This window comes from Cololabis saira, chromosome 6 (assembly GCF_033807715.1).
Source record: "Cololabis saira isolate AMF1-May2022 chromosome 6, fColSai1.1, whole genome shotgun sequence".
NCBI classification, from domain to species: domain Eukaryota; kingdom Metazoa; phylum Chordata; class Actinopteri; order Beloniformes; family Belonidae; genus Cololabis; species Cololabis saira.
In genome coordinates, this window is record NC_084592.1 from 2,586,510 (window position 1) to 2,614,493 (window position 27,984).

At 44.7% G+C, this 27,984-nt stretch overlaps 1 protein-coding gene across 1 annotated transcript; it reads left to right on the top strand.

Annotated features, from left to right (window-relative positions):
- tyw5 (tRNA-yW synthesizing protein 5) lies at positions 1 to 27,984 on the top strand. The gene is made up of 8 exons (XM_061724326.1): positions 1 to 105; positions 2,222 to 2,376; positions 3,198 to 3,267; positions 3,356 to 3,400; positions 6,584 to 6,721; positions 10,735 to 10,822; positions 24,611 to 24,727; positions 26,223 to 27,984. The coding sequence occupies exons 1-8, from the start codon at positions 25 to 27 to the stop codon at positions 26,561 to 26,563; spliced, it is 1,035 nt and encodes a 344-aa protein (XP_061580310.1). The 5' UTR covers positions 1 to 24; the 3' UTR covers positions 26,564 to 27,984.

A 27,984-nucleotide genomic window follows, 5' to 3' on the forward strand; every position in this document is an offset into this window, starting at 1 on the left:
GTATCTGTAGTTTCTTCGCGATCAATGGAGCTTCCCGAAACAATCCCCGTGCAGATATTTACCGGAGTGGATAGAGAGGGCTTTCTGCGAGACATCTATCCTCAGGTAAAATACACATGTTTACTGTGGCTGCCAAATACTTGGTGTTACATTTAGAAGAAAGATTAAGATAAGATAAGATTATCCTTTATTTCTGCCTTCTGGAAATTCACTTTGTGCAGCAGCAGTACACTTAACACACACATGCAGGGAAAGGGTAAAAAAGTAAAAAATATAGGATTACAAAATATAAACAGTATATACACATTGGAATGAAAAATAAAAGTAGTGCATCACGGGAAAGAAAGATAAAAAAAAACAGTGCAAAAAAGGCAGGTAGGATGTGTATGAGCTAGACATGTTGCACATGTTGTTATTGCACATGTTGTTATTGCACATTATTATGTTGTACATTATTATTTTGCACATTGTTGTTATTGCATTTACTTACTTACTTAAATGTTATTTGAGAGGGACCATGTGCAATTAAAAACATAAATGTAAACATTTGATTTATTGCACCAGAGTCTTAGTCTTAGTCTTAGGCTAATTTGCATCTGCAGTCCCTTGGTACAAATAAATACAGCACAGATTTGATTAGATTTTTTTGTTTGTATTATTTTGTACATGTAAAAGACAACAATTAAAGATAAGATAACAAAACAAAGCAAACAAATAAGCAACAAAACAAAGAATTTCATACTTTAACACTTAACATCTTAATTTACATGTGCAAAAAGGAGTAGGAAGAAGTGTAAACTTATTTAATCCTACCCCCATTCACTAATCATTTATTAACACGTATTTATAATAATTAACTATACTATAATTATACTCACACACTTACCTATACATACACGTAGTTGAGTATTTCTATATATTTGTACACACATGCCCATATAGATATTTATATAAATATACTTATTTACACCATACTATCTCTATATTAACTCCATCTGCTATTTCTATATATATCTACTTACACACGTATTCACACACTCAGATAAAAAACATCAAACATTATTCAAGGATATGTAACATATACTGTTGCAATAGATCACACATGAAGTGGAGGTAACAACTCCTGTCACAGCAGCAGTAGCAGCTGTTACCATGGTAACAGCTCCTACTGCTGCTGTTACCATGGTAACAACTCCTGTCACAGCAGCAGTAGCAGCTGTTACCATGGTAACAGCTGCTACTGCTGCTGTTACCATGGTAACAACTCCTGTCACAGCTGCAGTAGCAGCTGTTACCATGGTAACAGCTGCTACTGCTGCTGTTACCATGGTAACAACTCCTGTCACAGCTGCAGTGGCAGCTGTTACCATGGTAACAACTCCTGTCACAGCTGCAGTGGCAGCTGTTACCATGGTAACAGCTGCTACTGCTGTTGTTACCATGGTAACAGCAGCCGCTCTTTCCCGTTTATTCTGGCCCAAACAAGATGACATTATTTAATATTATTATATACAAATATTCTAATATTAATATTATATAATAATATTATTATACTTAATATTACACTTATGACATATACGTATCTGCGCAACACTTTACGCTAGTGTCCATCAATCCACACTAATACATTTCTCCAGAATGAGTATGGATAGTACATACTATTGAGTACGTACTAATGTTTCGGACGCACTAAAAAATCTCACGTACTGTTTTTGCTGCTCATTAGGGGGGAAGTGTGGGATTTGGGACGCAGCTACTGTATAGGCTTTTCTTTGACAGCATGTACAGCTGTTTAGATAGACCGTGTGTTGACCAGGGACAGCAGTAGATGTGTGTGTGATGTGTGTAGACGTGTGTGTGTGTGGTGTTGCAGCAGCACAGGCCGGCCCTGCTCCGGGGTGGGTTGTGTGTGTGATGTGTGTGTGGTGTGTGTGTGATGTGTGTGTGGTGTGTGGAGCACTGACTGGCTGCTGGCTGTGCAGCGCAGGCCGGGCCTGCTCCGGGGTGGGTTGTGTGTGTGATGTGTGTGTGATGTGTGTGTGATGTGTGTGTGATGTGTGTGTGGTGTTGCAGCGCAGGCCGGCCGGCCCTGCTCCGGGGGGTTGTGTGTGTAGATGTGTAGATGTGTGTGTGATGTGTGTGTGATGTGTGTGTGATGTGTGTGTGTGATGTGTGTGTGATGTGTGTGTGATGTGTGTGTGATGTGTGTGTGATGTTGCAGCGCAGGCCGGCCCTGCTCCGGGGGGTGGACCTGGGCCCATGTCTGGACCGGTGGACCCTGGAATACCTGGGACAGAGAGAGGGGGACGCCAACGTCAAGATCCACGTCTGCACGCTGCCCAGGATGGACTTCCTGCACAAGAACTTTGTATACAAGTGAGTACACACACACACACACAAACACACACACACACACACACACACACACACACACACACACACACACACACACACACACACACACACACACACACACACTAAAGGAACATGATTCCAGTCAGGGCCGGCCCAGGCCTCCATGGGGCCCTAGGGGGCCCTCTCTTATTGCCAATAACACTGATTATTTATCATTCACACACCCACTATAAACTTATTTCACATTCTTCCCTGTCATTACAAATACACTTGTAAAACTAGATGTAAGAACTTTTTGTTGTAGTTAGATTGTAATCCACAGGGATTAAGACCATGGAAGCTACAACAGATTAACAAACTTGCAGGAAAATCTTTCATTTACAGTAATATTTATCAAAGTCAGCAACTTCCCCTACTGGCCACACAGAGAAGCAACAGATAAAAGGTCAAATACTGTCAGCCTGGCATGTTTTTACCATCTATGGTTTTTAATCTGAAATGGAGCAAATTCAGCTACAAGAACGGCCTGGGGTTGATTTACACTTAATATTTAAAGTGTCAATATGCCAACAGTCGTCTACTCTAGTCTGTTAACATAATATTGTTTATAGAATAATATTAATTGTTGTGTTTTTGTACAATAATGTATGTTTGATAATGTATGAATCGTCACTCACATAAAACCTTTTTTAATTTTCTTTAACTCTTGGGAGCCCCCTAGTGGTGACGAGGCCCTAAGCAGCCGCTTAGTTCACTTCTGCCTGATTCCAGATCATAACCTTCTCAGGTAAACCATGGAGCCTAAAGGATTTGGAGCTAAAGTTTGCGTCTCCTCTTCACAGGACTCTGCAGTTTAAAGAATTTGTGAAAAGAGCATCTGAGAAAAAACACGCCGACTTCTTCTTATCTGAGGTAAAGAAGGATAATTGAGGGAGTAATACCTTGTAAATATGTATCACATGTTCTTTTTATTAAGAAAAGTCTGGGTTTTGATTTATAGGATGAAAGCTACTATCTACGATCCCTGGGAGAAAACGCCAGGAAGGTACGAAGAACATCAGACCTGATGAACCAGCTGAAGCCGTCACTTCCTCATGTCACATTTATGAATCATTTTGCACGCCCACTTTTTCAGTTTTTTATTTGTTAAAAAAGTTTGAAATATCTAGCAGCAATATATAGCAGCTATGACTACTGACTCTAACACACTAGAGCAGTGTTTCCCAACCCTGGTTCTCAAGGCCCACTGTGCTGCATGTCTTAGATGTTTCCCTGCTTCAGCACACCGTGATACAAGTGGCTGTGTCATCAACAGAATTGTGCAGGCCTTGCCGACGAGCTAATTAGAACCATTAATTAGAATCAGGTGTGATGATGAAGGGAAACATCTAAAACATGCAGGACAGTGTAGCCTTGAGGACCAGGGTTGGGAAACACTGCACTAGAGTTTACACTAACTAGAGGTTTACTAAACACGAACTATAGGCTTTACTAAACAGAAAGGTTTTAAGTTTAGTTTTAAAGGTGGAGGTGGTGTCAGTCTCCTTAACCCAGATTGGAAGTTGGTTCCATAGTAATGGTGCCTGATAGCAGAACGCCCGCCCTCCAAATCTACATTTGGATACTCTAGGAACTACAAGTAGACCTGCACCCTGGGAGCGGAGAGCTCTGCCAGGAACATAAGGCACTATCAGGTCTTGCAAATAATGCGGAGCTAAGCCGTTTTGGGCTTTATACGCAAGTAATAAAATTTTAAATAGGATTCTGAATTTTACAGGTAGCCAATGGAGCGATGCTAACACTGGAAAGACGTGGTCTCTCCTGCTGATTCCTGTCAGTACTCGTGCTGCTGCATTCTGGATCAGCTGGAGCCTATTCAGCAAATTACTTGGACATCCTGCTAACAACACATTACAGTAATCTAGTCTAGAAGATACAAACGCATGAACTAGTTTTTCTGCATCACTCTGCGAGAGGATTTTCCTAATTTTTGCAATATTACGGAGATGGAAAAATGCTATTTTACAAACCTGATTAACATATGGTTTAAACGACAAATCCTGATCAAAAACAACACCAAGGTTACTCACAGTTGCACCTCAAGCCATCACAACACCATCTAATCCCTTCCTAAGATGCTCTGGACCAAGAATGATAACCTCTGTTTTATCTGGATTTAGAAGCAAGAAATTTCCGGACATCCAGTCCTTGATAATAATAATGAATTTAACTTGTAATGCACTTTCCATTCAATGAATCTCAAAGTGCTACACTTAGAACATTATTCATTCATACACATTCTCTCTGGTGGTGGTAGCTACGTTTTTGTAGCCACAGCTGCCCTGGGGCAGACTGACAGAGGCGTGGCTGCCATTCCGCGCCAAACGGCCCCTCCGACCAACACCAACATTCAAACACATTCACACGGGGCAAGCTGGGTAAGGTGTCTTGCCCAAGGACACTACGACAGCAACTGGGATGGAGCGGGATTTGAACCGCTGACCTTCTGATCATTGGACGACCCGCTCTACCACCTGAGCTACTGCCGTCCCAATGTCCCTCAGACATGCCTGAAGTTTAACTAACGGTTCTGTTTCATCCGGCTTCATAGACAAGTAGAGCTGCGTATCATCAGCATAACAATGAAAGTGTATGCCGTGATTCTGGATTATACTTCCCAACGGCTGCATGTATAAACTGAACAAGATTGGTCCTAGTACTGAACCCTGCGGAACACCATAACAGACCCTCGGCTGTTCTGAAGATCTATATATATATATATATATATATATATATATATATATATATATATATTCAATTTCAATTTTATTTATATAGCGTCTAATACAACAGATGTTGTCTCTAGACGCTTTCCAGAGATCCAGAACATGAACATAAACATAAACATAAACATAAACATAAACATAAACCCCCGAGCAATTATTATATAAACAATGGCAGGTAAAAACTCCCTTAGTGGGAGAAAAGCCTTAAGCCAAACAGTGGCAAGGAAAAACTCCCCTTTAGGAGGAAGAAACCTGGACCAGGACCTGGATCATAAGGGGGGACCCTCCTGCCGAGGGCCAGACTGGGGGAGTCAGGGACGTCGACAGCACAGCAGGCAGGTGGAAGCAGCAGCGGGATGACCAGAGGTGGGGGGGGGGCGTCAGCAGCACACAACAGTCATGTGGAAGCAGCAGCGGGATGACCAGAGGGGGGGGGGGGGGCGTCAGCAGCACACAACAGTCATGTGGAAGCAGCAGCGGGATGACCAGAGGGGGGGGGGGCGTCAGCAGCACACAACAGTCATGTGGAAGCAGCAGCGGGATGACCAGAGGGGGGGGGGGGGTGCAGGCAGGCGGAAGCAGCAACAGCAGACATCCACGTAGGCAGGTGGAAGAAGCAATGGGATGACCAGAGGGGGGGGAGGGCCGGGAACACAGGCCAGAACGCAGCTCCTGAGGCTCCGGCCTGCAAACATGCACAAAAGAGAAAAAAGGGGGGCCGGCACAAGAAACTACAGGAACAATGGACAAAAATGATAGCTATGAGATATTTATAATAATTAAAAATGGTAATGGAGAAGAGAGGCAGGGAAAAGGAGAGGAGAAGAAGGGTGAGAGGCACCGCCCAGTGGATCATATCGGTGCCCCCCTGCAGCATAAGCCTATACCAGCATATCTACCACCAAGCTATATTTGAGACTAACTATTATAGTTTTGTTCTATAGCTGCGACAATGACTACTGACTCTAACACACTAAAGTTTACACTACCTAGAGATTTACCAACACCAGCTAGAGGTTTACTTAACACTAACTATAAGCTTTACTAAACAGAAAGGTTTTAAGTTTAGTTTTAAAGGTGGAGGTGGTGTCAGCCTCCTTAACCCAGATTGGAAGTTGGTTCCAAAGTAATGGTGCCTGATAGCAGAACGCCCGCCCTCCAAATCTACATTTAGATACTCTAGGAACTACGAGTAAACCTGCACCCTGGGAGCGGAGAGCTCGGCCAGGAACATAAGGCACTATCAAATCTATATATATATATATATATATATATATATATATATATATATATATATATATATATATATATATATATATATATATATATATATATATATATATATATATATATATATATTTAATACATAGATGTTCTGGATCTGTAGGTGTTTGTGTTTTGATACTAATCAAAGTGAAAGTTAATTGTACGTTCCTCCACAGGAGCCTGCTGATATCAGGAAACAGTTCCCAAACCTGGCTGCAGATTTCCACATCCCCCCGTTCTTCAGTGAGGATCAGTTTTTCTCCAGCGTGTTCCGGATCAGCTCGTGTGGTCTGCAGCTGTGGACGCACTATGACGTGAGTGAAACAACTCCCACCAGCCCACTCTTACACTACACAATCTTAACCTTCTGGACGCTTCAATTGGTCATTTTTGACAACTTTTGAATTTAGCCTTAAAAACATTTGACCTTGCCGTGTTTGGCATCATTATTTTCAGAACAAGCTCAGCTGTGTTAGTGTACAATTATTGTCTTCATAAAATTACACAAAACGTAGATTGTCTTTACTGTGAGAATAACAAACATGTGTGACGCATTTGATAGCTTGGAATGAAAATATAAATTGTAAAATTCAAAAGAAACAAAAACTATGCAAATACACTTTTTTCCTTAAAATGCATGCAATGTCACGTTTTTTAGAATTCCAACAGAAATCAGGTGTCCAAGTAAAATACTACACAAAAAAATGTGTGCCTTAAGTGAAAATGTGTGCTTAAGAAAACTCAAATATCCTATCTCAAAAAATTTGAATATTCTGGGAATCTTAATCTTAAACTGTAAGCCATAATCAGCAATATTAAAATAATAAAAGGCTTACAATATTTCAGTTGATTTGTAATGAATCCAGAATGTATGAAATTTTTGTTTTTTTGATTGTATTACAGAAAATAAAGAACTTTATCACAATATTCTAATTTTCTGAGACAGTCCTGTACATACATATATGCTGCAGTTACATCTGACTGGTTTAATTGTTTAATTGTTTAATTAGGATCCCCATTAGCTACAGCATGACTGCAGCTGTTCTTCCTGGGGTCCGCCAACATTATAAAACAATACAGTACTAAACATAACATAGTAAAAGCAAACCAAATACATTTCCACATGATAAAGAGAATATCAAATTAAAAATACTGTGCAAAAAATGAAGACAGTGAAATGAGAACAAAACAAAACAGAAACACCGCACAGTTAAGATTCATCTGAGGTCGTCAGAAAGTCTGAAACGTAGTCCACAATTTCATTTCATTTGTAGGTCTAGAACTTCACAACTGATCTAATACAGAAAAAAAGAAAGAAAAAAATACATTCACCAACAGTTATAACCAACTATGTTTCAATTTCCAGCAGGTCAGACAATCGGTTTCAGCAGCTGCTGGTTCAAGTGATCTCTAGTTCAATCATTGTTACTTACAGTATACTGATTCAAAAGATGCTGCTTAAAGCGACACTATGTAACTTTTCCAGCTTAATCTAATATTTCATCATCATCATTGTGATGGAACATCAACTTCCAACAGGTTTAATGAACCTCTGTCATGGTCTGAGGGGTCTGTATCACCTTCACTGGCACTATGTAACTTTGAGGAGCATGGTAGGAACCCTGCCACACTAAAAACTAAATATTTTTACTGCTTTGACTGCTTTACGGCATACGTCACTTCCCCCTCCTTCCCGATTCGCAGTCGAGACGAAAATGGGCGGGGCGTGGAGCGCAGCTCCGCAGAAGCTGGTAACCCGTTGCTGTGTTGTGGTTATTCTGTAACCATGGTAACCCGTTGCTGTGTTGTGGCTGCAGCAGCTCCACACAACAGACGTGGGGAAAAGATCGCTAATGGTTTAACTTTTCACCGCTTTCCTGCTCGGAGGCAGAACCACGCAGGCCAAGTATCTGATATAACAGAGTAAAAGAGTGAAAGAGTCGTCGGCTCGCTTGGATCGCGGCTGTAACGACAAACCTTCCACACAGTAAAGCCTGAATTATGGTTCTGCGTTAAATCGACGCAGAACTACGGCGTAGGGTACGTGGCGACGCGCAACGTACGGTGCGTGTCGCCGCGTACCCTAAGCCGTAGACTCTGCGTCTATTTAACACAGAACCATAAACAGCCTTAAACCACAAACACTCACACAGACCGGGTCGGATCAAAACACGGGTTTTATTCCCCGCTTCTCTTAATGCAGTTGCTGGCCAGCTCTCTGCAGTGCAATTAACCCCAATCTTCAGATAAAACTAGTTTGTTGAGGAAAAAATATTAACTCTTATTTGTAGCTGCAGAGGAAAAAAATAATCTCACGAGGAAAACAAAAATATTGCTCACGCCTCGGAGCCTCTTCAACATAATATAGCAGTCAAAAAAAAAAGAAAAGAGAAGTAAGAGGGATACAAAACATGTACTGTATGTTGTACTATTATACAAATTTATTGAAACACATGGCGAGTCAAACATTTACCAAAGCAGCTGCCAAACACTCCTAAACAAGGTACCGTAATTTCGCGACCATAAGGCGCCCTTTTTTTTTTTTTAAATGTGCCGGTCGCCTTATGAAACGGTGCGCCATATCTAGGCTTTGGGTGAAGCCCGGGGGAGTTGCGGACGTGAAGGAGACCATCCACAGACAAGGGGGAAGGGGGGGTGTGTGAAGCACCCGTGGTCTGGGGACGTGAATGACACCAGCCACAGACGTTAAAGGGGGAAGGTGGGGGGTGTGAAGCACCCATGGTTTGCGGACGTGATGAAGAAGAAGAAGAGTTTGAAGGATTTGCTTGATGTGTACGGTAAAGTGAAATAAAGTACAATCAAAATAAGTTTTGCTCCCGCTTTATTTTTTAAATAAGCACACGTGCGTGTGTGTTCTGTGTTCTGCAGCGCGTGTGACACGCACTGCTGCAACCCGACTTCCAGGAGCAGGGATTTCAGGGGTCTGTCCCAGGTCGGATCAACTTCACCCTGCGAGATTTTCAGGCAAATCTGTCGGTTTGATCTCCGGTAACCAAGATGCAGAGGATGCGCTCAGGAGCCGCCAGGCTCCCGCCGCGGGTTTGCCGGGCCAGGGCGCACCATCCCCGGGGCAGATCCGGCCGAAATGCCGCTGGTCTTTCCCCGGGAGCCCCTGCTCCCATACAGGTGGGTGGCTTCGGTCCCAGCCGGTCCGAACAGGTCACATTCCCGGTTAAAGCCGCTGTGACGCGCGCTGCTCCACCCCGCTGGGGAGAGACGGGCTCTGCGCGGTGGAGGATCCGCACAACGGGGTATGAAAAGTTTATTTACTGTTGTGCATAAAGTGTCTGACACCGAGGAAATTCGGACTGGCGCAGCTGAATTAGCGGAGCTCTTTAATGCAGAAACAGAGGTTTTGCTCCTGCTCTATTTTTTAAATAAGCGCTTGTGTGCTTGTGTGTGCGTTCTGCATGTGTGTGCGTTCTGCAGCGGGTGTGTGTGTTTTCCGGCCGGCGTGTTTTGCGGCACGCGTGTGTGCAGCTCTGCTCTGTAGACTGCGCCTTTTGGGTCGGTGCGCCATATGTATGTTTTAAATCTAAAAATGACACACAAAAATGAGGGTGCGCCTTTCCACACGGTGCGCCGAATGGTCGCGAAAATACGGTAGTAAGACATGGGTTGTGCAGAACTGCGGCAGTAAATCCTTTCTAAAGAGTGGAGCTCCGACCAGGAGCTCCATTCTTTAGTAGGGATTTCATATGGATCCAGACCATTAATAATCATTATTTTCTCCATATACCGCTCCCTGGCTTCCTTGTTTAAGGTATCCCGGTAAATTCCAGTTCCTTTCCAGCAGTTTAACATCTTTTTTTTTGCTCTCCGTCTGTTCACTTGGTGAAACAGAAAAGCGTCCCGTCTTCTCTCAAAACAAATGCAGCGACGGGACAGGAGTTTTCCGGCAGTACGCGCTGGTGCTCATGGGAAACGTAGTGTTCTTTCTGGTAAAGCACTACCGCTTTTGTCCAAAAGATGCCGCCAAACTCAGAAAAGCTGAAAGTTACGTTGTGCTGCTTTAACTAATAATTTGAATATTCTTATGCTGTTTATTTGTGTGATGTGTTTGGGAAATGAATTCATCTCATACATGGCCCTGAACACACCAGTCCTTTTATCAGCATTAGAATCACATTTGGCAGCAGAATCTCCTCCAGCTGCATGTGGTGATTTATTTATGATAGTCAGAGCTGGAACAAGCTCCTGGTTAAACTCAGATCTGACAGTAGTAGTAGTAGTTCTCTCAGTAGTAGTTCCCATCATTCAGGGGAACTGTTTGTTTACTGTAATGCTTTTTGTGTTTGTGTTCCAGGTGATGGACAACCTGCTGGCCCAGGTGACGGGGAGGAAGAGGGTGGTTCTGTTCAGCCCCCAGGATGCCCTGCACCTCTACCTGTCTGGTACGTCTCCATCATGTACTGCACCTCTACCTGTCTGGTACGTCTCCGTCATGTACTGCACCTCTACCTGTCTGGTACGTCTCCATCATGTCCTGCACCTCTACCTGTCTGGTACGTCTCCGTCATGTACTGCACCTCTACCTGTCTGGTACGTCTCCATCATGTACTGCACCTCTACCTGTCTGGTACGTCTCCATCATGTCCTGCACCTCTACCTGTCTGGTACGTCTCCATCATGTACTGCACCTCTACCTGTCTGGTACGTCTCCATCATGCCCTGCACCTCTACCTGTCTGGTACGTCTCCATCATGTCCTGCACCTCTACCTGTCTGGTACGTCTCCATCATGTCCTGCACCTCTACCTGTCTGGTACGTCTCCGTCATGTCCTGCACCTCTACCTGTCTGGTACGTCTCCATCATGTCCTGCACCTCTACCTGTCTGGTACGTCTCCATCATGTCCTGCACCTCTACCTGTCTGGTACGTCTCTGTCATGTCCTGCACCTCTACCTGTCTGGTACGTCTCTGTCATGTCCTGCACCTCTACCTGTCTGGTACGTCTCCATCATGTCCTGCACCTCTACCTGTCTGGTACGTCTCCATCATGTACTGCACCTCTACCTGTCTGGTACGTCTCCATCATGCCCTGCACCTCTACCTGTCTGGTACGTCTCCATCATGTCCTGCATCTCTACCTGTCCGGTACGTCTCCATCATGTCCTGCACCTCTACCTGTCTGGTACGTCTCTGTCATGTCCTGCACCTCTACCTGTCTGGTACGTCTCCGTCATGTCCTGCACCTCTACCTGTCCGGTACGTCTCCATCATGTACTGCACCTCTACCTGTCTGGTACGTCTCCATCATGCCCTGCACCTCTACCTGTCTGGTACGTCTCCATCATGTCCTGCACCTCTACCTGTCTGGTACGTCTCCGTCATGTCCTGCACCTCTACCTGTCTGGTACGTCTCCATCATGTCCTGCACCTCTACCTGTCTGGTACGTCTCCATCATGCCCTGCACCTCTACCTGTCTGGTACGTCTCCGTCATGTCCTGCACCTCTACCTGTCTGGTACGTCTCCATCATGTCCTGCACCTCTACCTGTCTGGTACGTCTCCATCATGTCCTGCACCTCTACCTGTCTGGTACGTCTCCATCATGTCCTGCACCTCTACCTGTCTGGTACGTCTCCATCATGTCCTGCACCTCTACCTGTCTGGTACGTCTCCATCATGTCCTGCACCTCTACCTGTCTGGTACGTCTCCGTCATGTCCTGCACCTCTACCTGTCTGGTACGTCTCCATCATGTCCTGCACCTCTACCTGTCTGGTACGTCTCCATCATGCCCTGCACCTCTACCTGTCTGGTACGTCTCCATCATGTCCTGCACCTCTACCTGTCTGGTACGTCTCCATCATGTACTGCACCTCTACCTGTCTGGTACGTCTCTGTCATGTACTGCACCTCTACCTGTCTGGTACGTCTCCGTCATGTACTGCACCTCTACCTGTCTGGTACGTCTCTGTCATGTACTGCACCTCTACCTGTGTGGTACGTCTCCGTCATGTCCTGCACCTCTACCTGTCTGGTACGTCTCCATCATGTCCTGCACCTCTACCTGTCTGGTACGTCTCATCATGTCCTGCACCTCTACCTGTCTGGTACGTCTCCGTCATGTACTGCACCTCTACCTGTCTGGTACGTCTCCATCATGTCCTGCACCTCTACCTGTCTGGTACGTCTCCGTCATGTACTGCACCTCTACCTGTCTGGTACGTCTCATCATGTACTGCACCTCTACCTGTCTGGTACGTCTCATCATGTACTGCACCTCTACCTGTCTGGTACGTCTCATCATGTACTGCACCTCTACCTGTCTGGTACGTCTCCATCATGTCCTGCACCTCTACCTGTCTGGTACGTCTCCGTCATGTCCTGCACCTCTACCTGTCTGGTACGTCTCCATCATGTACTGCACCTCTACCTGTCTGGTACGTCTCCATCATGCCCTGCACCTCTACCTGTCTGGTACGTCTCCATCATGTCCTGCACCTCTACCTGTCTGGTACGTCTCCGTCATGTCCTGCACCTCTACCTGTCTGATACGTCTCCATCATGTCCTGCACCTCTACCTGTCTGGTACGTCTCCATCATGTCCTGCACCTCTACCTGTCTGGTACGTCTCCATCATGTCCTGCACCTCTACCTGTCTGGTACGTCTCCATCATGTCCTGCACCTCTACCTGTCTGGTACGTCTCCATCATGTCCTGCACCTCTACCTGTCTGGTACGTCTCCATCATGTACGTCTGGTACGTCTCCATCATACCCTGCACCTCTACCTGTCTGGTACGTCTCCATCATGTCCTGCACCTCTACCTGTCTGGTACGTCTCCATCATGTACTGCACCTCTACCTGTCTGGTACGTCTCCATCATGCCCTGCACCTCTACCTGTCTGGTACGTCTCCATTAAGCCCTGCACCTCTACCTGTCTGGTACGTCTCCATCATGTACTGCACCTCTACCTGTCTGGTACGTCTCCATCATGTACTGCACCTCTACCTGTCTGGTACGTCTCCATCATGTCCTGCACCTCTACCTGTCTGGTACGTCTCCATCATGTCCTGCACCTCTACCTGTCTGGTACGTCTCCATCATGTCCTGCACCTCTACCTGTCTGGTACGTCTCCATCATGTCCTGCACCTCTACCTGTCTGGTACGTCTCCATCATGTCCTGCACCTCTACCTGTCTGGTACGTCTCCGTCATGTCCTGCACCTCTACCTGTCTGGTACGTCTCCATCATGTCCTGCACCTCTACCTGTCTGGTACGTCTCCATCATGTCCTGCACCTCTACCTGTCTGGTACGTCTCCATCATGTACTGCACCTCTACCTGTCTGGTACGTCTCTGTCATGTCCTGCACCTCTACCTGTCTGGTACGTCTCTGTCATGTACTGCACCTCTACCTGTCTGGTACGTCTCCATCATGTCCTGCACCTCTACCTGTCTGGTACGTCTCCATCATGTCCTGCACCTCTACCTGTCTGGTACGTCTCCATCATGTCCTGCACCTCTACCTGTCTGGTACGTCTCTGTCATGTCCTGCACCTCTACCTGTCTGGTACGTCTCTGTCATGTACTGCACCTCTACCTGTCTGGTACGTCTCCATCATGTACGTCTGGTACGTCTCCATCATGTCCTGCACCTCTACCTGTCTGGTACGTCTCCATCATGTACTGCACCTCTACCTGTCTGGTACGTCTCCATCATGTCCTGCACCTCTACCTGTCTGGTACGTCTCCGTCATGTCCTGCACCTCTACCTGTCTGGTACGTCTCTGTCATGTCCTGCACCTCTACCTGTCTGGTACGTCTCTGTCATGTCCTGCACCTCTACCTGTCTGGTACGTCTCCATCATGTCCTGCACCTCTACCTGTCTGGTACGTCTCCATCATGTCCTGCACCTCTACCTGTCTGGTACGTCTCCGTCATGTCCTGCACCTCTACCTGTCTGGTACGTCTCCATCATGTCCTGCACCTCTACCTGTCTGGTACGTCTCTGTCATGTCCTACACCTCTACCTGTCTGGTACGTCTCTGTCATGTACTGCACCTCTACCTGTCTGGTACGTCTCCATCATGTACTGCACCTCTACCTGTCTGGTACGTCTCCATCATGCCCTGCACCTCTACCTGTCTGGTACGTCTCCATCATGTCCTGCACCTCTACCTGTCTGGTACGTCTCCATCATGCCCTGCACCTCTACCTGTCTGGTACGTCTCCATCATGTCCTGCACCTCTACCTGTCTGGTACGTCTCCATCATGTCCTGCACCTCTACCTGTCTGGTACGTCTCTGTCATGTCCTGCACCTCTACCTGTCTGGTACGTCTCCATCATGTCCTGCACCTCTACCTGTCTGGTACGTCTCTGTCATGTCCTGCACCTCTACCTGTCTGGTACGTCTCCATCATGTCCTGCACCTCTACCTGTCTGGTACGTCTCCATCATGTCCTGCACCTCTACCTGTCTGGTACGTCTCCATCATGTCCTGCACCTCTACCTGTCTGGTACGTCTCCATCATGTACTGCACCTCTACCTGTCTGGTACGTCTCCGTCATGTCCTGCACCTCTACCTGTCTGGTACGTCTCTGTCATGTCCTGCACCTCTACCTGTCTGGTACGTCTCTGTCATGTCCTGCACCTCTACCTGTCTGGTACGTCTCTGTCATGTACTGCACCTCTACCTGTCTGGTACGTCTCCGTCATGTACGTCTGGTACGTCTCCATCATGTCCTGCACCTCTACCTGTCTGGTACGTCTCCATCATGTACGTCTGGTACGTCTCCATCATGTCCTGCACCTCTACCTGTCTGGTACGTCTCCATCATACCCTGCACCTCTACCTGTCTGGTACGTCTCCATCATGTCCTGCACCTCTACCTGTCTGGTACGTCTCCATCATGTACTGCACCTCTACCTGTCTGGTACGTCTCCGTCATGTCCTGCACCTCTACCTGTCTGGTACGTCTCCATCATGTACTGCACCTCTACCTGTCTGGTACGTCTCCGTCATGTACTGCACCTCTACCTGTCTGGTACGTCTCCGTCATGTCCTGCACCTCTACCTGTCTGGTACGTCTCCATCATGTACTGCACCTCTACCTGTCTGGTACGTCTCCATCATGTCCTGCACCTCTACCTGTCTGGTACGTCTCCATCATGCCCTGCACCTCTACCTGTCTGGTACGTCTCCATCATGTCCTGCACCTCTACCTGTCTGGTACGTCTCCGTCATGTCCTGCACCTCTACCTGTCTGGTACGTCTCCATCATGTCCTGCACCTCTACCTGTCTGGTACGTCTCCATCACAGCCAGTCACACTCTCACTTTACACTTACAGTAACATGAAAAAAGGAAATACTATCTCTGAAATGGAAAAATCAGCGGTTAAATCCTAAATAAAGCTTGGAGAGCCACCTGCAACAGCAGTAAGGTGAAGTTGTGACTCTCACATGGTTGTGCTTTGACTTTGGTCCATTCTTCTTCACAACGTTGCTTCAGTTCCTGGACGTTTCTGGACACATGCACGTCTCTCTCCAGGCCCTGCCGCAGGATAACAGCCAGCTCCAGGTTTACAGGATCGCTTCAAAGCAGTCATTCTTTTAACTTTTATTTTTTTCTCAATACTGATGTGTATCTGCTGCTCGGTTTAGAGTTTTGAGTCCTTGTCCTGTTGCATGACTCAAATTCAGTCATGTTTTAGAGCAGGGCTTGGCAACCAACCCTGGCAACCCTCTAGAGCTGCATGTGGCTCTTTAGCGCCGCCCTAGTGGCTCCCTGGAGCTTTTAAAAAAAAGTTTGTCCTTTTTTTTTTTTCTTCTTTATTTTTTCTTTTTCTTCTTTTTTTCCTTTTTTCTCTTTTCTTCTTCTTTTTCCTTTCCTTTTTAATCTCGAAATTTCGACTTTTTCCTCTACATTTCGACTTTTTTCTCAACATTCGACTTTTTTCTCGACATTTCGACTTTTTTCTCAAAGTGCATAATAATTCCCCCAGTTATAACTAATATAGAAACATGCAGCATGTGTTGTCTTCATTCTAAGATGATACAAGACTTTTCATTTTTTGTGGCTCCAGACATATTAGTTTTTTGTGTTTTTGGTCCAATATGGCTCTAAAACATTTTGGGTTGAAGACTCCTGGACTAGACAGATCTTCCCATTTGTGAAGCAGCCCCCCCTCCACCATGATGCTCTGCAGTGGTTAGGAGCTATTTCTGCTCAAATGTTATGGACACGTCCAGAGATCAGGGGTGAAAGTAGATTAAAGTTCTTGCTGGTACTACGACCCCAACCTTCATGGCTTGTTCTCCTCCCACCACCAGCTTCTTCATCCCTGAACACACATTACATTTTTTAATGCCTGTACGGTGTAGAAATTAGAAACACAACACTGTGTAGGCCTATAGCAAATGTTCTATTTCGTCCCTACTGACCGCCAGGCGGTGCTGTAAGCACTGGATATCTCCCCTCACGCATGCGCATGTCGAGTACAATACCAACAATGTCACGTCACCCGTGACCCCTGCATGACCCCCGGAAGGGTATATCTTCCGGCGTCAGCATGGGATCGACTCCTTATTCTTCTCGCATCGCGCGTCTGAAGTACAGGACGGAAATAGGAGCTTTGTGAAGCTTCTTCCTTTCCTCCCTAAAAAACCGCCGGCCTCGGTGCAGCTTCGTGCCATTCAGGTAGGAGTTACGATTTTTTTCGTCCTCCGAGAGGCTGTGGCCGGCGCGGTATTGATGGTGTCGGGTTGCGGCGGCGTCTCCCCGCCCCGCCCCCCTGCGCGGCTGACAGAAGGTAAGCTGAAGGTAACCTTCTGAAGGTAAGCCCCCCCCCCCCCCCCCCCCCCCCCCCCCCCCAGGAGCCCAAAGGCCCCAGTTTTCGATTCTATTCGATTTTATTTATATAGCGTCTAATACAACAGATGTTGTCTCTAGACGCTTTCCAGAGAACCAGAACATAAACATGAATATAAACCCCCGAGCAGTGTGGGACCTGCCCATGGTGCTAGGTGCCCTCTCTTCTCCACCCTTTTGGGCCCTTGGCCCGGGTGGGCCTGAAGTGGCTCTCTATGGAGATAGCTTTTCTCCTCGCCATGACATCGGCGAGTCGATGAGTTACATGCCCTGTCAGTCAGCTCAGGGGCTACGTTGTGGCCGAACGTGGCGTTCCTGCCCTAGGTCCTGCAGAGAGTGGGCCGAGCCCTTTGTGCCCCGTACGGGCCCTTGCTGCTTATGCTACCGCGCCTGTGCGACGGTCGGAGCAGCTTGTTCTCTGCCATGGTGGCCCCAACAGGGGGCGTGCTGTTTCTGGACAGCGCCGTCCCACTGGGTGGTGGACACCGTCGAGCGCACCCACAGGGCCAGTGGCCGCCCCTTACCAGTGGGGGTGAGGTGCCACTCGACCAGAAGCGTTGCAGCTTCTTGGCTGCCCTGCAGGGGGTGCCTCTGGAGGACATCTGCACCGCGACTTCATGGACGTCGCCAGACACGTTCTCCAGATTTTACCGGATCAATGTCGCCACTCCCCAACCATTGGGCGTGGTTCTACTCCCGGGTCCTTCTGCCCCTGGTCAGTGAGGTAAGTGACCGGGATCCTACGTGACATTGTTGGTATTCGTCATCCAGTGCTTACAGCACCGCCTGGCGGTCAGTAGGGACAAAATAGAACGAAAGTTACGCCTGTAACTACGGTTCTATGAGTCCCGGATGACCGCCAGGCCTGCCGGTCACTCCGAATCCTCGTGCTCTCGCGAGAAGATTCTAGGAGTCGATCCCATGCTGACGCCGGAAGATATACCCTTCCAGGGGTCATGCACGGGTCACGGGTGACGTGACATTGTTGGTATTGTACTCGACATGCGCATGCGCGAGGGGAGATATCCAGTGCTTACAGCACCGCCTGGCGGTCATCCGGGACTCATAGAACCGTAGTTACAGGCGTAACTTTCGATTTATTTAAATGGTGTAAATAGACAAATTTCTCTCAAGGGAGACAATAAAGATTATCTTATCTTATCTTATCTTAAATAAAGGCCAGTCCAGAGCAAGGATTGACACAGAATAATTTGTAAATGTTGACAAAACTTTCAAAATCATAACAATTTGTTTTGTTTCAAATTAGAATAAATTTACAGTTAAATTCACCAGCACCTGAACAGTTAACAAGTCTCTGTCTTTGAATTTTCAGAACATTGGGCACATAAATGAAAGAAGAGATGATGATGATTAAAATGTCTCAAAATGTCTCTTACAATGTGTGCATTGAAATGGAAAATAACTTCTTAAGCATTTTTTTCATCAAAGCAAAACACTTAAAGGGGACATATTATGGCATTTAATGTATATTTTAAACAGGCCTTGAATGTCTTAAAAACAATCTAAAGCTTTTTTTTTCTACATAAATCAGAAATTCAGTCTCTGGGCCATGTTTTTATTTTTTCCGCTTCTAAAGCCTTTTTCTGTGATTCATTTTCAGGGCGGGGGGGGCTATGATAATGAGGCTCTGTGCTGATTGGCTGCTTGAATGACGTGTAGCAGGGGAGGGAACAAAGCGTCGCTCCGGGCAGAAGAGCAGCGGCTGCGTAGCAAAGCGTGTCCACGGTTCTGCGTTAAATCTACACGTACGTACCCTATGGTGTAACGCGGAACCATAAATCAGCCTTTAGTCACCTCGTCTTCAAACAGGAAGATTTAATTGAATTCTAAACAGTTACACCACAGTTATTTACTCCGATTCCTCATCATTTCACTTCTTATGTTACAAGACAAATGGATCATGTTAACTGTAAATAAATCACAACACTGAATTTTCACAAATGGCAACTTTATTGTTAAAATATATAAATAAAATGTATGCACTATTGCTGGCTCAAGGAAGGACCGCGCGTCTTCTGAATGTGAACAGCTCCAGGTGATGAAAGATCTGAAACCACAGAAGAAAAATGTATAACGGTACTAATAGAGCCCCGAGCCCGGGGCTCCTCGACGGTCCGGTCCGTGAGCAGCCCCCGCAGCTCCATATGCGGCGCCGCGGCTCCGGAGCTAAGCTAAATACTTAGCCCATGCAAAGATCATACAAATATAAATGACATAAAAAAAAGGAACATAGCGCTGACTCGTGTGCAGTTACCGGGTCCGTGCTGTTGGAACTGATCCTTTTATGAGGGTAAATGTCGATGCAAAACCTCATTTCTACTCTCCCTCGCTGTTCAAACAGCCACCGCTTCTAAACAATGGCGGACGCTCGAGCCGACGGAGAGAGCTGGTTGTGGGCGTGGTTTCAGCAGTGGAGGCCGAACCTCTGCGCCTGTCGTGACGTCACCCTAGGCGCAGATTTTCATCGGCTCAAAAAAAACCACGTGACACTGGGGGATTCTGTAAGGCGGGGGTCAGAGACCTTGCAGAAATTCATGGTATTTTGTCTCCCCTGTGCTGGCAGGGTGAGGGGAGACCACTTTATATATGTTAAAACAAGAAAAAACTTGTTTTTCATAATATGTCCCCTTTAAAACATTAAAAAAAAAAACGTTACTTCAACATTTTTGCCGCTTTTGTTCCTTTTTTTTTTTCCTGAAACGAAGAATGAAAACCTATCACAAATATGCTGTAATGTGTCAGCCAACCACAAAAATCTTGGAATCATTTATTTTTGGTCCTTGCCCGTCGGTGCAAATGACATAAATAAAGTGCGTGGTTTGGTCGTGAAAAAATAAAAAGTAATGTTACATGAACAATAAATCAAACGCTCCCTACCATGCAGTGTGTGTATTTAGGAAGTAAAGACTGGAATACGCTATTCACAAAAGCACAAATAGTGGCGTTTTACTAATATTTATATCGTACAAATATTTAAAAAAATATTCGTACAAAAAGGCAGGTTGGGACTCTTAGTGTAGGAAGATAACTGTATGTCCAATCAATGGCAGAGCTGAGTCATGGCTGAGTGGTCAGCGTCGCCGTCTTTGGTGTGAGAGGTCGAGAGTTCGAGACCGGCTGTACGAGAAGATTGTCAGTAATTCGTGTTTTTTTTCCCGGTACTGCGTACCGGCACTAAATCTTTTGGTGGTACGGAGTACCGGACCGTACCGGCTTACTTTCACCCCTGGTAGAGATATATTATACAGATATATATATATATGGATGAAGTAATGTGAACTTAAGTTGTGTTTCCAAGTTCATTTTGGACAGAAGAGGCAACCCTTCCAAACCAGTGCTACTTGTTCTTCTAACTGCCACGCTGTCGTGGACTTAAATACCAGCACGCTCAGTCAAGCCTGTCGTCTCTGACATGTCGATTTTGGGGGTTTTTTGTTTCTCTTTCCACTGTACGGTCTGACCTTGGGCTGACCTTGGGCTGACCTTGGGCTGACCTTGAGCTGACCTCGGTCTGACCTTGGGCTGACCTCGGTCTGACCTCGGTCTGACCTCGGTCTGACCTCGGTCTGACCTCGGGCTGACCTCGGGCTGACCTCGGGCTGACCTTTGTCTGACCTTTGTCTGACCTTGGGCTGACCTCGGTCTGACCTTGGGCTGACCTTGGGCTGACCTTGGGCTGACCTTGGGCTGACCTTTGTCTGACCTTTGTCTGACCTTGAAATGTATCATTCATTAATTAAATATGTCATTAAGTAAAATACAATTCATTTCAAGTAAAAAATGTTGTTTTAATTATTTCAGTATTTAATTAATTGATGACACATTTAATTAATGATTTCATGTTGCGTGTGAATCATGAAATGTCAAACTGTCAGTTTAACTCGTCAAACTCCCATTTTTGACATTTCATGATTAAAGCGCAACACGAAATCCTTAATTATGTGTCATTAATTAATTAAATACTGAAATAATTAAATAGGCCTAGCCTAGCGGGCTGGATCCAAGGCAGGCTGGGGTGACAGCAGGGTGAAGGAGTGGAGTAGGTGGGTAAGGGGTCAAGCCAGACCGCAGCACAACGGTGAGGGCAAAAACAGGCCATTCTTAGGGAAGATCTGGCGATGAATGACTGGAAAACCGGGGTTTAAATGGGCAGAGGGATCTGATGAGGAGAGTGGCTGCAGCTGTGCTGGATCTGGCTAGAAGCTCCTTCCCCAATCAACCACAACTCACATCACCTGCAGCGAAGAGCACGCAGTGCACGAGCTGTGGGGGTGGGGCAGGCTGGTTGTTGTGGAGGGTGAGTGTTAGGTGGAATGAGTGGAGGTGACACCGTAACAGGCAGCATGTTTGGAAGAAGCCTCATTCATACCCATAAAAATGTTATGTAGTTTATTCATATTTGACATTGAGATTTTGGAGAACTGATGATCCAGCAGTGGCAGGTATGCCATCTTTCAAAACAGGGCTGTACCGTGGTGACATGACCCGTTTATATTGGGCGAATGCTACTAAAAAAGATGTAAATAAACTCCAGCTGGTCCAGAACAAGGCCTTGTTCTCCAGTGTCCATATAACACCATATAACACCATATAACACCATATAACACCATATAATACCATATAATACCATATAATACCATATAATACCATATAACACCATATAACACCATATAATACCATATAATACCATATAATACCATATAATACCATATAATACCATATAATACCATATAACACCATATAACACCATATAATAACATATAATAACATATAACACCATATAATACCATATAACACCATATAACACCATATAATACCATATAATACCATATAACACCATATAACACCATATAACACTATATAACACCATATAACACCATATAACACCATATAACACCATATAACACCATATAATACCATATAACACCATATAACACCATATAATACCATATAATACCATATAACACCATATAACACCATATAACACCATATAACACCATATAACACCATATAATACCATATAACACCATATAACACCATATAATACCATATAACACCATATAATACCATATAACACCATATAACACCATATAACACCATATAACACCATATAACACCATATAACACCATATAACACCATATAACACCATATAACACCATATAACACCATATAATACCATATAACACCATATAACACCATATAACACCATATAACACCATATAATACCATATAATACCATATAACACCATATAACACCATATAACACCAGCATTAACAGCTGCACTTCTGTCTACATGGTTAAACGTTGAGGACAGAATGAATGCTGCACTTCTGCTTTACAATCCAAAACTCCATTATATCAGTACAATCAGTTAAGACACAATCTAGAGTCGTATACGCCACTAGACAGGAAACAAAGGGCCGGTTTTCACTTCCTAAGCCAAACACTCATTTTCTGATGCATACAGTAGAATATAGATCAATGAAATCATGGAATTCTTTACCACTATATGACTAAATTAAAGCAGCACTATGTAACTTTTCCAGCTTAATCTAATATTTCATCATCATCATTGTGATGGAACATCAACTTCCAACAGGTTTAATGAACCTCTGTCATGGTCTGAGGGGTCTGTATCGCCTTCACTGGCACTATGTAACTTTGAGGAGCATGGTAGGAACCCTGCCACACTAAAAAACTACACATTTTTACGGCTTTGACTGCTTTACGGCATACGTCACTTCCCTCTCCTTCCCCATTCGTAGTGGAGACCAAAGCTGGGCGGGGCGTGGAGGGCAGAGCTCAGCAGAAGCTGGTGTCATGGCCCAAGCAGCAGAAAAACCCAAGAAAATAAAAGTTTTATCGGAGGAGGCAAAAAAAAGAAAGTGGGAGAGTAACAAGCTAAATGCCCGGACAAGAATAAACATTGTCCCGGCGTTCACTCGCTGGCGTGAGCTGAAAGACGAGGAGGGACGTCCGACAAGAGAGACACAATTGTTATGATACAAATGTAAATGTAGAGTTCTATGTTCAATAAGAATCAACATTAGAATGTTTTCACATACAGGGGATTCGTCTTGGGTTCTAGTATTTTTCCTGAGAACTGCAAAATTGTGCAGGGCTGATCTGCAGAATATAAGGAATGGGCATTCAGTTAGTATGTTGGACTACTAATTTATGACGAAGTCCCTCTAAAAAACGGTGTCGTAGAACAAAACCAGCGCATTATCTGTCTGAAACAGGACGGGGGGACGGGGGAGACTTCACTAATAAAACCAAGTTGAACTTAGTGATTTTCAACAACGTCATATTATATTGTTTAGCCAAAAATAGATACATTACCTCTTCACTATCCATCCTGCAAACGACCGCTGAAAACAGAAAAGTAGTTTTGAAAGTCCGTCCCGTCTTATTTCATTCACTATCAAAACAAATGCAGCGACGGGGACAGGAGTTTTCCGGCAGTACGCGCTGGTGCATCATGGGAAATGTAGTTCTTTCTGGTAAAGCACTACCGCTTTTGTCCAAAGGAGCCGCCAAACTCAACAAAAGCTGAAAGTTACATTGTGCTGCTTTAACACAGAAATCAATATTCAAAAAGCAAATTAAGAAACACCTTGGAATGTTATATGTACAGGATACCAGACACACACACACACACACACATACACACACACACACACACACACACGCACACGCACACACACACGCACACGCACACACACACACGCACACGCACACACACACACACACACACACACGCACACGCACACATACACACACACACACACACATACTGGACAGGGTAAGGTGTATTTTCATCTGATTTTCATGGCCTAGAAGATGTTTTACTTTATATTGGAATGTTTCATGTATGTTTTTTTTGCTTTAAGATAATGATTTACATGTATGGTAAAGTTTAATGTAGGTTTGTTGTGTTATTTTGTTTTCTTTCTTCATGTCTTGTTTTGAACTGTATGTTTTAAATGTATTGTTTTTAACGTGGACCCCAGTGAGACTAGCTGTGTTTAAGGGCATAGCTGATGGGGATCCTTACAAATAAACACATAAACAGCCTGACGTGTGTTGAAGGAGCTCCACTCGAGGTCTGGACCACCAGCCATCACATGGTGGAATTGGGAGGATGACTTTATCAGAAACAGTTCATGGAAGTTGCTGGTCGTGTTCCGGGTCTCCTAGAGACCTCTGGTGTTGTCATAGATGCTATAGAAATAAAATGTAATGAATGAAGTCAGCAGGTTGGATGTATCAGCTGTTTTCCGGATGATTCCAGTCTAAGTGTTGATGTGTTGAAGTGTTGATGTCATCCACAGGGGACAAGTCCCAGGTTCTGGACATCGATTCCCCGGACCTGAAGCGCTTTCCTGAGTTTGTTAAAGCAAAGCGATACGAGTGTGTGCTGGAGCCGGGAGATCTGCTCTTTATCCCTGGTAGGAAGTGCTGCCCACAGTCCTGGCAATGATGGCAATGGCACTTTATTTTGGTCATTTACATTGAAGATATTTGCATATACACACACATGTGTATACATATATATATATATATGTACATACATACATACATACACACACACACACACACACACACACACACACACACACACACACACACACACACACACACATTTCTCTTTTTTTACAGATTTACAGAAAAGGAAAAAAAAGATACTAATAAGAAGAAAACAAAACGAACGAACAAAACAAAGAAAATTAACAAAGAAGAGAAGAAAATAAATGTGGTCACTCACGATCAAGATCATTTATATTAGTGTTCTATATTTATCTATTATTTTAGATTTATAATTCTTTTTAAATTTGTAAATTGAGCTACTTTTTTTTAGTTCCTCATCCAAACGGTTCCACAGTTTCACCCCTTGACACTGATACATCTTGACATTTTATGTGTTCTTGGCCATTTCTGTTCAAAAATGCCATAGCCCCTTAGGTTGTACATACTTTCATTCAAGGAAAGAGATTTGTTGTAATTATATTGAACTGTTTTGTTTTTCTTTTAATGAATGAAATAAAGAATAAAATAAAAAGAAATAGATAAATAAATAACCTCACCTACACAATCTGGATAAGTCACGCTGGTTCTCTGGAAACAGAGTTCAGGTGAAACTGGTCCCATGTTGGGCGTACTGGGATGTAACGTATGCAGTACTGGAGTTGTAAAAAACAATCAGGGGGGATGGTGGATTTGATCATATGGGGACAGATAATTTGTGCTGATTACAAATAATATAATATATTACAAATAATAGCAGTGACCAAAACACCTGCAGAAATACTGCAGGAATGACATAGCAGCAGTTAAATGCAGCCTTCTGTAAGCTTTAAATATCCACTGGACTTACATCAAATACATCAAAACACAACAATAAAAAACACTTTTCTGAACTTATCAATATGACTCTGTCCTTCACAGGATAAGTAAAATGGATCACTGCAAAAACTCACAATCTTAACAAGAATATTTGTCTTATTTCTAGTTAAAATGTCTCATTTTAGTAAATAAAATGTCATTACACTTAAAACAAGACTCATCACTGGAAAAAACAACAATTTTCACCTGTTTCTAGTAAATTTTCACTTAAAATAGAAAAATCTGCCAGTAGAACAAGATTTTTTTGCTAGTAATAAGAAGATAAATCTTGTTCCACTGACATATTTTCCTACTTAATTCAAGTGAAAATGTACTTGAAACAGGTGAAAATTGTCAAATAAGTTATTTTTCTGGTGATGACTCTAAATGTTGAAATAGCAGTAAAACCACATTCATTGATGAAATGACATAAGGGATGGAAAGGAGGGATGGCAGATTTACAGGGGGGATGATTTGGACCGTTTTTATTTCAGGGGGGATGCCGTCCCCCCTCATCCCCCCTCAACTCCAGCACTGACCGTATCCTCCTTGTGTTTCCAGCTCTGTGGTTTCACAACACCCTGGCCCTGCAGTTTGGAGTGGGGGTTAACGTGTTCTGGCGTAATCTGCCTGCAGACAGCTACGACAGGAAGGACCCGTACGGAAACAAGGACCCAGTGGCTGCAGGCCGGGCCCTGCAGGCCCTGGAGAGGGCCCTGCAGGGGCTGGACGGCCTCCCGCCCGACCACCGGGACTTCTACGGCCGCCGCATGGTCCAGCACATCCAGCAGCGGACGTACTGTCCTCCTGCTCCAGGATCAGACACGCAGGAGCATCCCGACCCCACGATGCCAGCAGCTCCTGCTCCCAACACCAGTGTGCTTAAAGACATGAACTCATGACAGTTTTGTGGGGAGTTTTCCTGAGCCTGGGGGCGTGGAATGTGCCATCATTTAGCTTTTATATTTCCTTATGATTTAAATTATACCCGCTGTAACAGTACGGAGTATTAAGGCTCAGTTATGCTTCTGCGTCAAAATGGCGCCGTGCCTACGGCGTCTGGTTTTCGTCGACGCAGAGGACACGCCGTCACCTGCGCCGTCACTGACGTGCACCTCCCGAAAATTGTAACTACGCGTCGAGGAGACGCCGACCACACGCAGACCGAGAGGGCTGTGATTGGTTCGTTTGAAAGCGAAGCATTTCCGGTTTCCGGTTTGAATCAGTAGTGAACTTCCAGGGCTCTTTTCTTCGTTTATATGTAATTTTCTTTTGTTTTGGTTTTTTGCACAATAGTTGTCCTTATTTCTTTGATTTACTGTGACCGGAAAAAGTCGGATAAACCATTCAGAAAAAGATCGCTAACTAGTGGCCGCAGGGGGTACTGCACCGCGACCAAATGGAGTGACGGAGAAGTCAGAAGGGTTCAGCACGGCGTCACGGCTGTGGCGTGTGCTCTGCGTTGGTGTGACGCAGAACCATAACTCAGCCTTTAGGGCCATGCAGGAGAAAAATATTTGAGAGGGAAGATTTTTTTAATTGTGCACTTTGAGAAAAAAGTCCAAATGTCGGGATTAACGTTGAAATACAATTTCAAGAATAAAGTCGAAATTTTGCCTTTTTTCCTCAACTTTTCAACTTTATTCACAAAATTTCGACTTTTTTCTCGAAATTTTGACTTTTTTCTTGACATTTATTATACTTCAACATTATTCTCGATATTTCAACTTTTTTCTCAACATTTCAACTTTTTTTCGAAATTGTACTTCAACATTAATCTCGACATTTCGACTTTTTTCTCGAAGTCCATAATGAAAAAAAAATCTTCCTCCTCTAAAATATTATTTTTATTTTTCTCCTTCTCCTTCCTCCCTTATACTCTTCCGTACTACGGAAGAGTATTAGGGCCAGGCAGGAGTAAAAATAAAAAAAGGCAAAATTTAGACTTTTTTCTTGAAATTGTATTTCAACATTAATTTAGACTTTTTTCTCAACATTTCGACTTTTTTCTCGAAGTGCACAATAAAAAAAAATCTTCCCCTCTCAAATATTTTTTCTCCTGCCTGGCCCTAATACTCTTCCGTACATTTTCCTATGTGGGTTTTCTTTATTTTTGTAGTAAATGTTTTTGTACTGTGGCTGTGGTAACTTCCTGTGGAAGTGCATTTATTGAGCCACGTTAATGAGACCAGGTAACAGTTTTGGATCGTGGCTGAGGCTGAGGCGTCTGCAGATAGCAGCAGTATGAAAGAATAGGCTACTTAATAGCAAACCCGAGGTGTTGTATTTGTTGGACTTAAAGACCGGAGAAATAAATGGAACA